General features: G+C 39.9%; 1 protein-coding gene across 1 annotated transcript in view; it reads left to right on the top strand.

The window, feature by feature from the left end:
- The window catches only part of MAN1A1 (mannosidase alpha class 1A member 1), a gene marked incomplete at its 5' end in the record, with an annotated part of 70333 nt that overhangs the window by 38404 nt on the left and 15125 nt on the right, over positions 1 to 16804 (top strand). Inside the window, 3 exons of the mRNA XM_081313054.1 lie at positions 12186 to 12266; positions 12792 to 12886; positions 16122 to 16245. Of these exons, the coding sequence (XP_081169180.1) occupies positions 12186 to 12266; positions 12792 to 12886; positions 16122 to 16245 (300 nt within the window). The remainder of the gene's footprint in view (positions 1 to 12185; positions 12267 to 12791; positions 12887 to 16121; positions 16246 to 16804) is intronic.

Here is a 16804-nt window from a genome sequence, read left to right as displayed (position 1 = left end):
TAAAAAGGGAAAAGGAAAAAAAATCATCTTAAAAAACAGTACACACCCAGAGAGAGCAAATTCAAAAAGCACTCACTTCATCCTGCAATTAAAGAAATCCAATCACAGATTAATCCAATGCCTGGGAGAAGGAGGGTTTTCAGGCTTGTTTCAAGACAGTTGGGTGGGGGGTCGTATAAAACTCCATACCATAGCAAATGTAATGGGATATATAACCCCAGCTGTATTGGTATGGCTTCCTCCTAAAAGAAATGTTTTGAGATAAACAAGAACAGCCAATTCAGTTTGCAAATTAAGTGAGAAAAAGAGTAAGTCTCACAATAATCTTTTTATAAAAAATCGGTTTTGCTCCATCAGTCTCTACTGTAGTGTATGTAATAGCAAGTACTTGAGGTCTAGAAAGAGTACAATCATTAAAAATAGCCCTCCTTGTATAGACTCAGTTATAGTGATGATGAGTGCTCCATTAAAAGACCTTAAAGTCCAGATTAATGGCAGGTTATCATGGAGTAAATCTATGCCAGACATGTCAAACTGCCGGCCCGCAGGCTGGATGCGTCATGCCGAAACCACACCCAGCCCATTGCCGGCAATGGGGAAAAAGTCCCAATATGTTGCGCGACGTCGCAAGTTTGACATGATTGATCTATGTGGTCACTAAGTGTTGACAATAATGACACATAGTCAGTCAATAATTTACACACAGGCACACGGACATATGTGTGTGTGCGTGCACGTCTGTGTATGTGTGTATCCAATATGAAGTATTTAATTTGAGCCCAGATTTTGCTTGAAACAAAATGGTGCCGGTTTACTGTGAGGAGTGAGGATGTGCAGCCTCCTGAGCTCCGGCTGGTGTACTTGAATGCCAGGTCTGTCGTTAATAAAGCTCCTCTCGTCCGTGACTTGGTCGAGGGTGAGCAGGCGGACCTGGCTTGCATTACGGAAACTTGGTTGGGCCCAGAGGGCGGTATTCCTCTGGTTGATCTTTGTCCACCAGGTTTCCGGGTGCTACACCGGCCTCGGGCTCAGGGTAGGGGTGGGGGAGTGGCTGTTGTTATGAGGGAGACCTTGTGTCCACGGGAGGCCACCGTTCCCCAGATAGTCGGGTGTGAGTCTCTCTTCTTGAGATGCGGCCCTGGTGCGCAGTTGGGCTTGCTGCTGGTGTACCTTTCGCCTAGTCACGCAGCAGCAGCCCTGCCTGAGCTTCTCGATGTCCTCTCTGGGCTGGTGATTGAGTTCCCGAAACTTATAGTTTTGGGGGACTTCAATCTACCATCTCTGGGAGGATCATCTGAGTTGGCTCGGGAGTTCATGGCTTCCATGACGGCCATGGACCTGACGCAAGTAATTTCGGGACCGACTCATGAGGGAGGCCACACCCTTGACCTAGTTTTCTTATCTGGACGGTGGTTAGATGATCTTGGTGGGGGCTCCCCAATTGTTATGCCCCTGTCATGGACCGATCATCATCTCCTGCGGCTGGTCTTCCGTTTTGCCACCCCCCGCCGTGGGTGTGTGGAACCTATCAAATGGTACCGCCCCAGACGCTTAATGGATCCCCAGAGGTTCCAGGCAGCGCTGGGGTCCCCACCTGCCTCCCTTGCTCACAGCTCGGCAGACGCCTTAGTGGAAGCCTGGGAAAGGGCGGCCACTGAGGCTCTTGACCGAGTTGTACCCCTGCGGCCCCTGACCCGGTGCAGATCCCGTCGAGCCCCATGGTTCTCCATGGAGCTCCGGGAGATGAAGCGTCGGAGACGGGGCCTAGAGAGCGGTTGGAGATCCAGCCGATCCGAATCCGATCGATTGCGACTAAGAACCTACACTAGGTCTTATCTCGCTGCGATAAGGGAGGCGAAGTCTAACCACTTCGCCACCCTTATCGCGTCCGCAGATAATCGCCCGGCCGCCCTGTTTAGGGTGACTCGCTCCCTCCTGAATCAGGAGGTGAGGGAGGATCCCTTGCAGGGTCGTGCCGAGGAGTTTAACCAGCATCTGTCGGACAAAATCGCTCGGATTCGGACCGGTCTGGACTCTGACTGGGCAGAGTCTGTCGAGCAGGACACGGGTGGTCTTGTCGATATCACCTGGGAGGAGTTTGATTCTGTGACTCCGGAGGAAGTGGACAGGATCATGGGGAGGCTGAGCACCACCACATGTTTATTGGACCCGTGCCCTTCCTGGCTGGTCTATGCAGCCCGGGAGAGGACACGCAGCTGGTTCCAGGCAGTTATATCGGCTTCTTTGAGTGAGGGTAGCTTCCCCGCCGTCTTGAAAGAGGCGGTGGTGAGGCCTCTCCTCAAGAAGCCTGCCTTGGACCCAGCTGTATTGAACAACTTTCGTCCTGTCTCCAACCTTCGCTTTCTTGCGAAGGTTGTTGAGAGTGTGGTGGCACATCAGCTCCCTCTGGTCCTGGATGAAGCGGATTATCTAGACCCGTACCAATCGGGTTTCAGGCCCGGGTACAGCACGGAGACGGCATTGGTCGCGCTGGTGAATGATCTCTGGAGGGCCCGGGACAGGGGGCATTCCTCTGTTCTGGTCCTATTAGACCTCTCAGCGGCTTTCGATACCATCGACCATGGTATCTTGCTGCGGCGTCTTGGGGGATTGGGAGTGGGAGGCACGGTTTTACAGTGGTTCTCCTCCTATCTCCAGGGACGCTCGCAGTCGGTGTTGGCAGGAGGGCAGAGGTCGACCGCGAGGTCTCTCATTTGTGGAGTTCCTCAGGGGTCGGTCCTCTCGCCTCTCCTGTTCAACATCTATATGAAACCGCTGGGTGAGATCATTCGTGGTTTTGGAGTTGGGTATCATCAGTATGCTGATGATACCCAGCTTTTCTTTTCGACCCCAAACCACCCCAGTGATGCCCTCACCGTGATGTCCCGTTGCCTGGAGGCGGTTCGGGTCTGGATGGGGAGGAACAGACTTCAACTCAACCCCGACAAGACCGAGTGGCTTTGCATACCTTCATCCCGGGTTTATTCGGACATTCCACCTCTTACTATGGGGGGCGAATTGTTACCCCCCGTAGATAGGGCTCGCAACTTGGGAGTCCTCCTAGATTCACGGCTCACCCTGGAAGACCACATAGGAGCTGTGACTAGGGGGGCTTTCGCCCAGGTTCGCCTGGTGCGCCAGTTGCGGCCCTATCTAAGCCGGGATGATCTATGCACAGTCACTCACGCGCTCGTGACCTCTCGACTAGACTACTGCAACGCTCTCTACATGGGGCTGCCCTTGAGGACCACCCGGAGGCTCCAACTGGCACAGAATGCAGCCGCGAGAGTTGTGTTGGGAGTTTCCCGATACTCCCATGTCACACCTCTGCTCCGTGAGCTGCATTGGTTGCCAGTTGTCTTCCGGGTGAGATTCAAGGTACTAGTCATGGTGTTTAAAGCCCTACATGGCAGGGGTCCGGAGTACCTCAGGGAACACCTGCTGCCGGCGTCAACTTCCCTCCGCCCTGTGCGTTCCCACAGAGAGGGCCTCCTCAGGGTGCCACCGGTCAGAGAATGTAGATTGGCGGCCCCCAGGGGGAGGTCTTTCTCTGTGGGCGCCCCGGAGCTATGGAACCAGTTACCGGTTGAGCTCCGGACGGCGCCCGATCTTCGCTCCTTTCGCCGCGATCTGAAAACATACCTGTTCGAACAAGCCGGCCTGGCCTGAGGGGGGATTGGTGGGGTTTTTACTATCATTTTATTGGGGTTTTATTAATGTATTTATTGTTTTTTATGGGCATGTATTTAATTACTTTTTAATTTTTGTAGCTTTGTGTTTTATTCTTGCCCTGTACACCGCCCTGAGTCCTTCGGGAGAAGGGCGGTATAGAAATATTAATAAATTAAATTAAATTAAATATAACTTCACAAAAGCAATAGATGAGTTTTAAATTGATCCCTGGGAGAAGGCTGAATTTTGAAAAAGGTATACAGTCCTTGAGTTGCAACCATTCATTTAATGAGCATTAGAAGTTATGATGGTGGCGGAAAAAGTGACTTCTGGCCAGTCTTTGCATTTATGATTATTACAATGTCCCTGGAATCATATTATCAAAATTCAGGTGCTTGGCAACGAGTATGTATTTACAATGGTTATAGCATTCCGGGGTCAATGTGATCACAATTTACGACCATCCCCAGTGAGCTTCTGATTAGCAAAGTCAATGCGGGGGAGCCAGATTCACTTAAAGATGTCGTAAAAAAGGTCATAAAATTGGGAGGTACTTAACGATCACACACTTGGCAATGGAAGTTCCCATCTGATTTGTGGTTGTAAGTCGAGGACTATGTAGATATTTCAGGAAAGGTTATAAAGATTTAACTATTACATTGGCAAACCTGGTAAAAATATAGACGGTGATCTTTAGGTGTTAAAAGAAACCAGGGAAGCATAGAAGGGAGACTCAGAGTTGGTACATTTAAACTTAGCTCATAATAAAGAAATCATTTTTGATACCCTAAATAGTTATGCTTCAAAAAAGCTAGATTTGGCATCAATTGGCTACAAATCCTAGACCAATTTATTTAGTTTATATATAATCAAAATCCCTATGGACTTTTTATGATCAACAACAATAAAATTATATAACACCAAAACAATAATATAATAACTCAGGTGGTGCCCACATCACCTGCTTTCCCTCTGGAAAAGCTCATTTATGTTTCTTGAGGAAATACCATCCAACAACCACATTTGCTTATCCTACCTTCTTGGGAAGGACTCAATACATAAATAAAAATGCCAGATCCAGCCTAAGCATTTGACTGACTACAAACTCTCCACCCCCAATAATATTCAGGATGGTAAAAGCTGGTTGAATTATTATTATTATTATTATTATTATTATTATTATTATTATTATTATTATTATTATTATTATTATTATCATCATCATCATCATTATCATTATCATCATCATTATCATCATCATCATTATTATTATTATTATTATTAGGATTAAAAATAATAAATTATTATTATTATTATTATTATTATTATTATTATTATTATTATTATTATTATTATTATTATTATTATTATTATTAATTATCCCTTGGTGGAGCAATGGGCTAATGCCTCCTTAAGTAACACCAGCTGCCTGCAATTAGTGCAGGTTCGAGTCCCACCAGGCTCAAGGTTGACTCAGCCTTCCATCCTTCCGAGGTAGGTAAAATGAGGACCCAGATTGTTGGGGGCAATTAAGCTGACTTTGTAATAATGCCGCTGGGGGGGCAAAAGCCCTAATAAGCAGGCATATACATAGAATGAAGGCTATTGCTAAGCACATTGATTTGTGCTTCTTAGATTGTAAGCCGCCCTGAGTCTTCGGAGAAGGGTGGGATATAAATGGGATTTTTAAAAAAAAAGTTGGAAGGGACCCTGGAGGTCATCTAGTCCAACCCCCTGCTCAGGCAGGAAACCCTATACCATTTCAGGCAAATGGCTGTCCAGTCTCCTCTTAAAAACTTCCAGTGTTGGAGCATTCACCAGTTCTGGAAGCAGGTTGGTAAATGGCAGATGCAAGTAAATATGAAATCATATACATGAGGCTAAAACCTCTAACTTTACATACACACTAATGGAGTCTTGCTGTGGGCTTGTTTGATGAATCTGAGTGTGCTGAAGGAGCAGCTTCTAATTCGGAAGAGGAGGAGATGATGATGATGTGATCCATAGTCCTTTTACAAAGGGAACAAAGAACAAAGGCCTCTCACAGAAAAAGACATGACTCAAGAAATTAAGCATGTCTCAATCAGAGCTATAAAAAAAGAGCTTTGACTTCTATTGTTAAACAGCTTTCCAATCTCAGACCTAACCTGTATGGAACTTTAGCATCTAAAGTCAGCTTGTTTGTTTTCCTACCTTCTCACATTCCTGCACTCCAATAAAGTGCATAGCTGCCATAAAGTAATCTATTAGGTCTGACCAGTGTTTTTTTTTATAAAAGAAAAAGGTGCCGGAACTCACACATGTCATACAACCCGCCTTGCTTACCCTACAAGGTTCCATCCCAAAAAGGTGCCAGAACTCCGTTCTGAGCGTTCTATGACAAAGAAAGCCCTGTGTCTGACCTCCTGTACTTGTAATTACTGACACAGGACAGTTTTGAACTCTCTGTAACTTATCATAGAAAATGTCTTCAAATTATAGTAGATAGTTCACTGGTGATGTCAACTCATTGTATATGGCTGCTGTGGGGGGAAAAATCATGCTAGGGGTTCCTTACGAAAGTGATCAACAATAAAACTGTATTGTTAACACTGTAATATCCTTACACAAATATGAGTTGTATGTCTGTATCTGAAGTATTTCATAAAGTCTGGTTGCCACAGCTGGAAAGAAAAAGGATATAAGAAAATATAGAAAAAAGAGAGTAACTAAAATCATCAAGGGTTCAAAATCTTCCATATGGGAAAAACCAAGACTGTCTGGCTTTCTTTAGCTTGAAAAACAACAACTGAGCAAGGACAGAGCCATCTAATGAAGCTGATTCAAAGAAGCTTTAGAATTAACAGGGAAGGAAAAGTTATTCATACAGCACATAACAAACCTATGTAATTCATTAAGGGGAAAGTTGATGATTATCATGTAATTACCTTTACATGGTGATTTAAATGGCTTTTAAAAGGCTTTGGATAAATTCATGAAGAATAGGTCTAGCCAGAGCTACTGTTATTGAAGATACAGTGCTAATTCTCAGCAGATACCTCCAATTACTGGTTGCTGGGAAAGTGATGGGGGGGTGTCTGCTGCTTGAGAACGGCCGAGAAACATTATGTTGGCCATTGTGGGAAATAAAAACAGAAATAAAAGACCTGGCTAAGAGTTGTTTGTATGTACATGCAATATTCAGGCAGTGAGAATAGAGTTAAGGCTCTTCAAGCTGCAATAAATGCTTTTTTTCATACAAAATAAGACATGACACTGTCATATAACTTATTGTGAGTAATATATCAAAAGTTTTGTTTGGAATAAGTGAGGATCTATTTGAGAAGCAGAAGTTGCCAATTCTGAGAACAATTTTCATTAAATGTGTCCTTTTCTAAAGCATAGTGATAATTGTTTTCAAAATCTGATATGAGTAAAACAGCATAATTTTGAATTAAGTACACATTGATTTCTTAAAATTGCTGATGGCAGCTCCATGTCTGGTGTTACATATTATATTTATTTATTATTTATTTATTTATTATTATTCTAAGATTCCAACTTAGTGCATTCACAATACCTAACAACAGAAACAGTTAAAACAGCAACCAGTATAATCATTAACCTTAGAACAATCATTCAACTCAAAAGAATCTTGAGGGATTCCATAATTCAGATGTTATGAGGAAACAGCCATTTAAATAGAATTGGAAGCCTCTAATACAGTGATCCCCTCATCTTATTTCCAACCACCTATCCAGAAGGATACCACCATTGATGGAATCAAAAGTTGTTAAGTCCAGCAGAACTAACAGAGATCCACTTCCCCTAGCTTGGGTTAGGTTATGTTGGGTCTTTTATGGCACAGGTGATCCCACAGAATCCTAATCCTAATCCTCCCCCCACTGGACAGGGACAGTCAAAGGGCCAAATGTGGCCCATGGACCGTAAAATGCCCACGTCTGCCACAGAGCAAGAAGAAAGTCTGCTGAAGATGTTACCTAGTAACAAAATGTTACCTGGTAACAAAATGTTCAGAAACCAAACCACAAGCTCAGAGAACAAACCTTCACCTTCGTCCTATACCCGAGCTACAGATATTTCACCACCATTGCAAAATAGTTTCTGTTCCATAACCAGACTTCAACCCACATTGAAAAAGATCTTGAAAATCTGTATCATCCGAGAGAGCCTGGAGTTGATTGGCCACCAATGAGGAAGAAAGAAGGAAGAGCATATTAGCCACTGATCTAGGGTTGTTTTCATCGTCTGGGACCACATTTGATGTCTTCAGAAATGGCCTGAGAATTGCCTCTTTTGCATCCATCTCACTGAGGCATTTATAGCTTTTTGGCGCTGGCCGAACACGCCCTCCCTATTAAATTAAATAAGCTGAGAAGGGCCAGGATTGAGTACGTGCTGGTATTTCAAACACTTCAGCTCAACAATAGAAACTCATGCAATAAAAAAGAACAGAGTGGTGCTCTGGACACTTCCGCTTCTGGAGTTGCCTTAAATGCAGAGACTGCGTGCTGTATGTTGTACTGGAATCAAGAATAGGGAGCTGGCAGTGAACACAGTTCTTTTACCACAATTAATATTAAAATTCTATCACCCTAATGTTTTATATCATAGTTTTAATGTATACATTGTATACATAACAATACATAATAATTTATGTATGCAAATATATTTCTTAGATTTTTGAACATGTTCCTTATGCTAGATTCTGCCCAAACTTTTTAGTCTCAAAGAGAGAATATATTCACCTTTCACCTGCATTCCAAGATCCAAAGTATTTCATTTCTGAAATTTAGTTCATTATTAATAGGTATGGCAATCTGAGTATTCATTGGATTCCTCTTCCTTTTAACGCTACTAACCTAATATTATACCTTTCTGATACAGATTTTCTAGGTATAAGATGATTTTTTTTCCCCACCCACATCGTTTCCCATGGCCCTTCTAATGGGTTTGAGGATACCTGTGCTAAAGATAAAAGTTTTCATGTCAGCCCTGGATGCTATCTTTTTTCTATGAGTCTCAGCAAACTGTAGAACATATTGTGCCAGAATTGAGATTGAAACAATTATTATTAGCTTCAGGAAACTGGCTAAAATTCAGAGGTAAAATTTAAAATGGTAGTATCTTCAAATGATTCCATAATTCATTTCAGTACTCATAATCATTTAACCTATGATAAAGGGTAGTAACATCTAATTATCTGTTAGAGGAGGAGGAATTGTTTTCCATAATTTTCTTGAGGATTATATTAAATTATATAATATACAAAATTTTTCAAAGTGCAGAGAAAAATCAAAACAAAAGGAAGTAAAAAAGAAAAGTGAAACAAATTCTCAGCAAGCATAATCAACATTAACAATTTTACTCTGCCTTAAAATGTAACCAAATATTTCCATACCTCACCCCTTTTTCTATAAGCCCGTCTCTACATATTTGGCTCTCATTCTTAATCAAGAAAAGTCCAGAAAGGGTTACCAGAAATAACAAATATTATATCTCTATTTCCATTCAAACAAATTCCCCCTAATCCCTCTCTTCAAATAGGCAAAGTCCAGTCCTAATTAAAAACAAACATAACAAACATCTAGTCCCAATCAAAAAAGCATTAAACATCACCAGAAATAGTAATCCATTATTAATGTATAAAAATAACTTATTACAAATAAATCCATTGCAGCAAATTAAACATTACCTTAAGTAATTATCATTTTCCTGTCCCAGTAAAAAAATAGATATCACCAGAGATAGCAATCCATTATTTTAACCATAATTAAGTGAACCAATTTTCTATTTTTCTTTCAGCAAATAAATTTCTCACATCTGATTTCTCGTATTCTCTTTGACTCTTGACTCGAAATTTTTATCTTTGACAAAGTCCTTTTGTAAGTCCAATATAGTAAATCTCTCATATTCCAATATAAGAAAATAATCCACATTATTTCTTATTATTTGTATATATTTTTTAATTTTTAAATCATCGTCCAATTCCATTTATTAATCCAATATTTTCATCTCTTTCTTGAAACTTTTAGTTTTTGAATCCACCTTAAAGTTCATTTCAGGTTTTTTTTCAATGAGATTTATTCCTCTTCAATAATTCCTTTTGACTTCTTTCTAAAGAAAAATAACTCCAAAACCTCTTGGACCCAAACATAAATATTTCCAGTGTCCATCTTTCAAAATTTTCTTGGCAGTTCAAAATATAAACAAAAGAGTTCTTCCCAGGAGAGAGGATCCTTTTAATTAACTTTAAAGTCTTTCTTTAATTCAAATTCACCTGAACCTTTAATCCATTTAAAAACTTTTTGAAATCAGCACTTTACTCATCCTTTTGCTGTAGTAAATTGCAAAGAAAAAATACTTATAAAACCTGAACACATAATTTTCTTCTAAATGGATTGAAGAGGAACTCAACGAATTCCACAGTTCTGAAGCTTTTTAAATCTTTAAAAACCATAATGAAAAAACGCTCCAAAGTGATTCAAAAGGTAATGTTTGGGGGAACTTTGAGTCCATAAAAGGCTACATTAGTAGCTCTGAGCATGATGGATTCCTGTGACACATAACTGATAGCAAGAGACTACAAAAACATCAGTTTCTGCTGTCTGCTCACAGAAAAAAATTGTCCAGAGTACATAAGGGTAATCCCAAGATCTCTTCTTGATCCAGAGACAGTCTGGATGCAATATCCATCTGCGTTTTTGGCCACAATATTTCTCACAATCCAATAAATGTCAGTTTGCCATTCCTCACCAAAAGTGACTCTTGAGAGAAGGAGGAATTGATAATTCATCTTGTGAAAAGTGTGGGTGTTTCTGGAAGCCAATAGGGAAAGGTAAAGGTTTCCCCACACATGTGTGCTAGTTGTTTCCAGCTCTAGGGGACACGGTGGCTCAGTGGGTTAGGACGCTGAGCTTGTCGATCAGAAAGTCGGCAGTTTGGCGGGTCGAATCCCAAGTGCTGCATAACAGAGTGAGCGCCTGTTACTCGTCCCAGCTTCTGCCAACGTAGCAGTTCGAAAGCACGTAAAAATGCAAGTAGAAAAATAGGGACCACTACGGTGGGAAGGTAACAGCGTTCCGTGCGCCTTTGGCGTCTAGTCATGCTGGCCACATGACCACGCAGACGTCCTTGGACAAGCGCTGGCTCTTCGGCTTTGAAACGGAGATAAGCACCAGCCCCTAGAGAGTTGGAAGCCAATAGTATACGCAAATTTACATTTTATATTAAACATGATTTTAAAAATTACCTTACTATAGAAGATGACTAGGCTAAGGCTGAGGGAGGGATCATACGCATCATAAATCATGAGTCCCTGTGCACCTGCAAGTTCAGCTCACCCTGAATGCCTTCTTAATTTCCGCTTATTTTCCTTGACCTTCCATTAGTAGCTCAGAGTTTTGTAGAGAGCTTAAGCTTGCAATAAATCTTTATACTCATTTGAACTGTCTGGATCTTCTGATTTCTCTGGCATTTGACAGTTTCTCTTTTTTTAAGGAATATGAGGATAAGCATATGAGAATAGGAGCAAAGGACACAGCTGCCAGTTTTCCACTGAAAATCTTGCAGCTGATAAATAGTAGATGGGAAGATTCATGGAGCAACAGATGATGAACCCCATTTATATCAAGAATATGTTCTGAACATCTTGGATATGTTGGTTGCCAAAATTATAAGGAAAATTGTGTACCTTATTTGCAACAGTGGATTCTGTGTGTCTGTGTCTGTGTGTATGTGTTTGTCTGTGTGTGTGAGTATTTGAGTATCTATTGGAGAGGTTAACTGGTAAAATAAAAGTTTCTAAATCAAGACTCCACATAGCCTCTTTTCCCATTTTTTTTTAAATCCAAGTATCCTTGAGTTACGGTTGCAGCTGGGAATGGGATTGCCATCACTAAACAAAGTGGTCATAAAGTGCAGTGTCACATGACTGCATCTGTTAGTGATAGCAGTCCAGGCAGTCCCAGTTATCACCATCACCCCAAGACACGTGGGTCATTAAACAGGAGGCAGAAGAAGTCCCAGGTAAAGAATGCATGGGTGCCACAGAGAGAGGGGGGAGGCACTGGGACCACAGGCCATACATGGGTTGAGGGGGGTGCAGTGGTGCAGCACAAACTCAGGAAGGCAGGGGAAGGAGAGTAAAAGGTGGGTCAGTATAGGTGAGTCACAATAGTCTTTGGGTCAGAATCAGTTGCACATTCTGTATGGAACTGGAAGCAAGGGAGAAGTGAGAGAATAATTCAGGTGCAGAAAATTATAAACACACATAGCCGTAAATCTCAGATTACTTGATTGAATTCCCTTTAGATGAGATATTCTTTTAATCTCATTTTCATAGACTAATATTCCATAAAGAAGTTTGTAACAGTCTTTAGAGGAATGAAGCATAACTTCCCTCAGTATTATGCAAAATACAGATACTAACCGTATTAAGAACAATAAGAGAAAGTTATTACATGTTTTGTGTTCACATTAATTTATAGTTTAAAATATATTTATATTTCCAGAATGCAGAAATCTCAGTTTTTGAAGTAAACATCCGTTTTGTTGGAGGATTACTTTCAGCATACTATCTTTCTGGAGAAGAGGTAAGATTGGATGTGTTTGTTTGCTTGTTTGGTGCCTTTGAATCAGTATTGACCCCTGGCATTTGCCTGACTAGTCCCTTAAGTCTTTTTGCCCAGATTTGCTCTTGTCTCATTCCTATGGCTGAGAAAGAGTGAGTGTCGCCCAGCTGACTTTGTGCCTAAGGCAGGACTAGAACTCACAATGTCCCAGTTTCTAGCCTCAACCCTTGTTTCTTCTGTTTTATTAAAATAATCCTGTTTTTCTCTGTGTTGTGAGTTTGTTAGCTGACAGGCAAGTCTAATTCATAACAGTTTGAAGTGTCATCTCATGCTCACCCTTATTCCCATCAAAAAATGTTTTTTAAAAAATAAAAGTGTAATTAATGTTTTGTATTAACAGAATCTGATTTAGCCAAATTGCCAAATATTTCTAAAATGTTTTGGAAAAATATTCTGAGTTTTATCTGAAATTTCAGATTAAAATATAAGAAACCTTGTTTTCATTTTCTCCTGTGTTGCATAACTCTTACTTATTTCCATTTTTAGATATTCCGAAGAAAAGCAGTAGAACTAGGAGAGAAGTTGCTTCCAGCTTTTAATACCCCCACAGGAATCCCTTGGGCATTATTAAATATCAAAAGGTAAAAGCTTACCATTTAACCTATCCTGAATAAGTTAATTTTGCAGACCAACTTTCCTGTATTCTTTGTCACTTAAGTTCCTTGATCCCCTGAATTGCTACCAGGTAGTCATTTCTCCTATGTTTTGTTGCAAGTTGCAGGCACAGCTAATTTTCAGTGTAAGTCAACAGGAGCAGCAGGGAGCAAGTCAGAGGCTTTCCATTACTAGCAAAATCAGTCAAGCCATTAAACTTAATATTTCCAGCTTTCAAACCAGGGATCATTGAGATAAATATTTGGAAAATCTTGCATATATCTCAATCCATGATTGTTTTTTAGAACTGGAAGCAATGGTGGATATTCCAGTCTTCCATGATACTAAGTCTGATCCAGGTCTTGTTGCCATACTGAAGTTAAGATGTATGAATGGAAACATTAACAGCTTTTGGTTCTGAAAACAAACCATGAACATGTGCTGTAAAGGTCACAATTAAGCATACAAACTGGAACCTTTTCTTTCCCAAATCATTGTTCCCGAAACATCACTCATATCTGCAGAATCATCTCAAATCAAAGCTGTTTCTAAATCTTCTTTCTTAGAATTTTGAGTCAACCTTTTTTTTTTCATACTGATCAGCTATATTTTCTCAGAATCAATGTTGTTCAATTAACAAAATGTCTAAAATCAGCAGTCTGGCCTATAGCTCAGGTATATTAACTCCACCAGAATAAAAACAAGTCACATCAAGAAAGTTTTAAAAAGTCAACATATTAAAAAAAAATTTTTTCACATACAATAATATGAATTAGAATGAGAAAGATGCTACTTTCTTAAGTAATGAAGGAGGAGGGTTTTAGTAACCTACATAATTAGTAATCCAGACCTGGAGTAGGAGCTCTTTCGGTATTGGGTGGTATTTCCTGCACAACCCCCTATAGTTTTAGTATATAGCTCCTATGCAGTTTTGGACGAACAATCACAGGTTTTGAATTGGTGGAATCATAAGGCTACCCTATCAAAGTAGCTCTCTAATTATAGAACTCCTTGTTAAGAGAAGGGGATTAGCTCCTTCCTTACTCTTCTTTGCACTGACAATATTTTTATACAATGTCTTGGCATACTCGGATTTTAATTGTCTTCTCAGATTTTATTGTATGAGTTTTGCACCTGTGTTTCTTAGTTCTATAATGTTTAATTAATGTGTCTGCTTTGGTTGGGAGTATTCAAACATTTAATTAATAGCCTGGGCACCCTTCTTCCATTAATCAGATGAAAGATATATACTTATATACTTATTTTTCAAAATAACGTTCATGGAAATCTCATCAGAAGTGTGTGGTCTTGAAGCAAAACAAAAACATTCCTGGCTCCAGAATTTCCTAAATAATACGGACGATACTATATTGGTGGGCCTTATTCAGAATGATAGTGAGGGTGATTACCAGGAGGCGGCAGAGAGTTTGATGAACTGGTATAATAAGAACAGCCTGGCTTTAAATGTAGGACAGTATCTGAGGGTCTGCCATAAAGAAGAGGGGACCAGTTTGTTCACCAGAGCACCAGAGGAAAGGATGAGAAACAATGGTTGGAAGCTGATCAAAGAGAGAAGTAACCTGGAATTAAGGAGAAACTTCCTGACAGTGAGGACAATCAACCAGTGGAACAGCTTGCCTTCAGAAATTGTGGGTGCTCCATCGCTGGAAGTTTTTAAAAAGAGACTGGACAATCACCTGTCTGAGATGGTATAGGTTCTCCTGCTTGAGCAGGGGCTAGACGAGAAGACCTCCAAGGTCCCTTCCAGCTTCTGTTCTGTTCTGTTCTGTTCTGTTCTGTTCTATTCAACAAACCAAAGAGATCACTGTTGATTTCAGAAAAGGCAGGCTTAGCCATACACCTCTGTATTAATGATTCAACTGTGGAGGTGGTTAGTAGTATCAAGTTTCTGGGTGTGCAACTGATGAACAGGTTAGTTTGGTCGCTCAACAGTGAAACACCGGTGAAGTGGGCACAGCGGTGCCTGCGTTTTCTGAGTTGTATGAGTAGAGCACATCTTCCTTCCCCTATCCTTATCATTTTTTATAGAGGTACAATTGAAAGCATCCTGCCATATTGTATTAGTGCATGGGAATATTACTGTTTCACACAGGAAAGCTGTGCAGAGAGTAGTGAGAATAGCAGAAAAGATTATTGGTAGTTCACTTCCTTTTATCCATATAAGCGCCGTTTGACCAGAGTCTGCAGTATTGTCAGTGACGCTACACATCTTCATGAGCAGTTTTCTTTATTACTTTCTGAGAGGAGGCTTTGTGGTATCCAAAGCAAAACAACTAGATTCTGTAATAGCTTTGTACCGTATAATATCAACCTTGTTAACTGTCAAGACTCTTTTTTCTGCTATGTATTCAAAATGGAATGTGATGTGTGTGTGTGTGTGTGTGTGTGTGTGGTTTGTGTGTTTGTGTAATTATTTTAATCACATAATCATATTAATATGTAATCACATTAAGCATATACATATACATTCTCTGAGCGGGCATCAGAATTTCATTTTTTAACGTGTGCCATTGTGTTCACAGAAAAACGTGACAATAAAGGTTACCTATTTCCCACCCATTTTTCTAAGTTCAAATATTGTGGTCAGAAAAGTGCCTAAGGTATAGCTATTTATAATTTTAAAAAATCCAGGAAGATAGAAAAAGAAAGAAATTTTTAGATACCAAGAAGTAACTAAGAATAATTTTTTTTCCAGAGGAAACCCATTCAAGTGCTTTCACATTCTGTGGTCTTTTGAACATTAATATGTGAATGTATAATGGTTTTTCAAATTAAAATTATTGTTAACAAAATTCTTTGGTTTACTCTATTTGTATATACGGACTTCATTCATTAGGGTATTCATAATCACAAAAAATGATGTAACAGTACAATTGCCCTGAGAGTATTGATGAAACTAGATTCTTAAGTAATGATCTTCTCGGGCTAATTAACTAACAATACTGATAGGGAAGAAAAAGCAAAAGAAGATAATGCTGAAATGTTCAAAAGAGAAATTCCTTTTGAGCTCCTGACAGTTAAATTGCTTCAACAAATACTAAAATATAGATGTTGGACTCCAGTTTCCTTCAACCTCATTTGATTCAAGGATGAAGAAAGCTGGGAGTTCTAAACCAGAAGAAACGTAGACAACATTCAATTTCACACTACTTTAAATTAAATTTCTCCACCTCACTTAACTTTACCCTACCTTTTTTTTAGTGGCATTGGTCGAAACTGGCCCTGGGCTTCAGGTGGAAGCAGTATTTTGGCAGAATTTGGAACACTGCATTTGGAGTTCATACATTTAAGCTACTTATCTGGAAATCCGCTGTTTGCTGAAAAGGTTAGATTTCTATTTTAATATCAATTGCTAACCAAATATCTGGAATTTATACATTTTTTTATTTAAGTACAGATCCTCTAGACATAATAGTTTCAAAGCGCACTTTCAGTAAGGTTCAAGAACTTTCTTGAAATTGTTTATAGTGACCTTGACCTTGTACTACTAACAAATGAAACTTTGAGAAAGTATTCATGTAACCCTAAAACAAGCTTAGCATTAAAGTAAAATCTCAGATTCACATGTTTCTCTCTTCTACCCTTGCAGCTAAAAGAATTAACTCTTTGCCTTTCTTGGAGATCTTATTCAACAAGAGACTAGTTTAATTCAAATATTGATTAGACCAAAGATTTTGTACAATAATTTCAGTTTTTAAAAATTGATGTTTTATTTACTTGCCTTTATGTTTCAGTTATAGAAACATCTTTCTCTATTATATATTTTATTTTAGCCGTCTCCCATCTTATTTAATAGTGGACATAAATAAATACTGCTAAAGTAAAATAAACCAGAAAAAGAATTTGGCTGGGGGTTGTCTTCAGATAAAAGGGACGCGGTGGCT

The sequence above is a fragment of the Vipera berus genome (assembly GCF_964194415.1).
Source record: "Vipera berus genome assembly, chromosome: 1".
Lineage (NCBI taxonomy): Eukaryota > Metazoa > Chordata > Lepidosauria > Squamata > Viperidae > Vipera > Vipera berus.
Note: the sequence above shows the minus strand (reverse complement) of the source record. Positions and strands in the feature narration are given on the sequence as shown.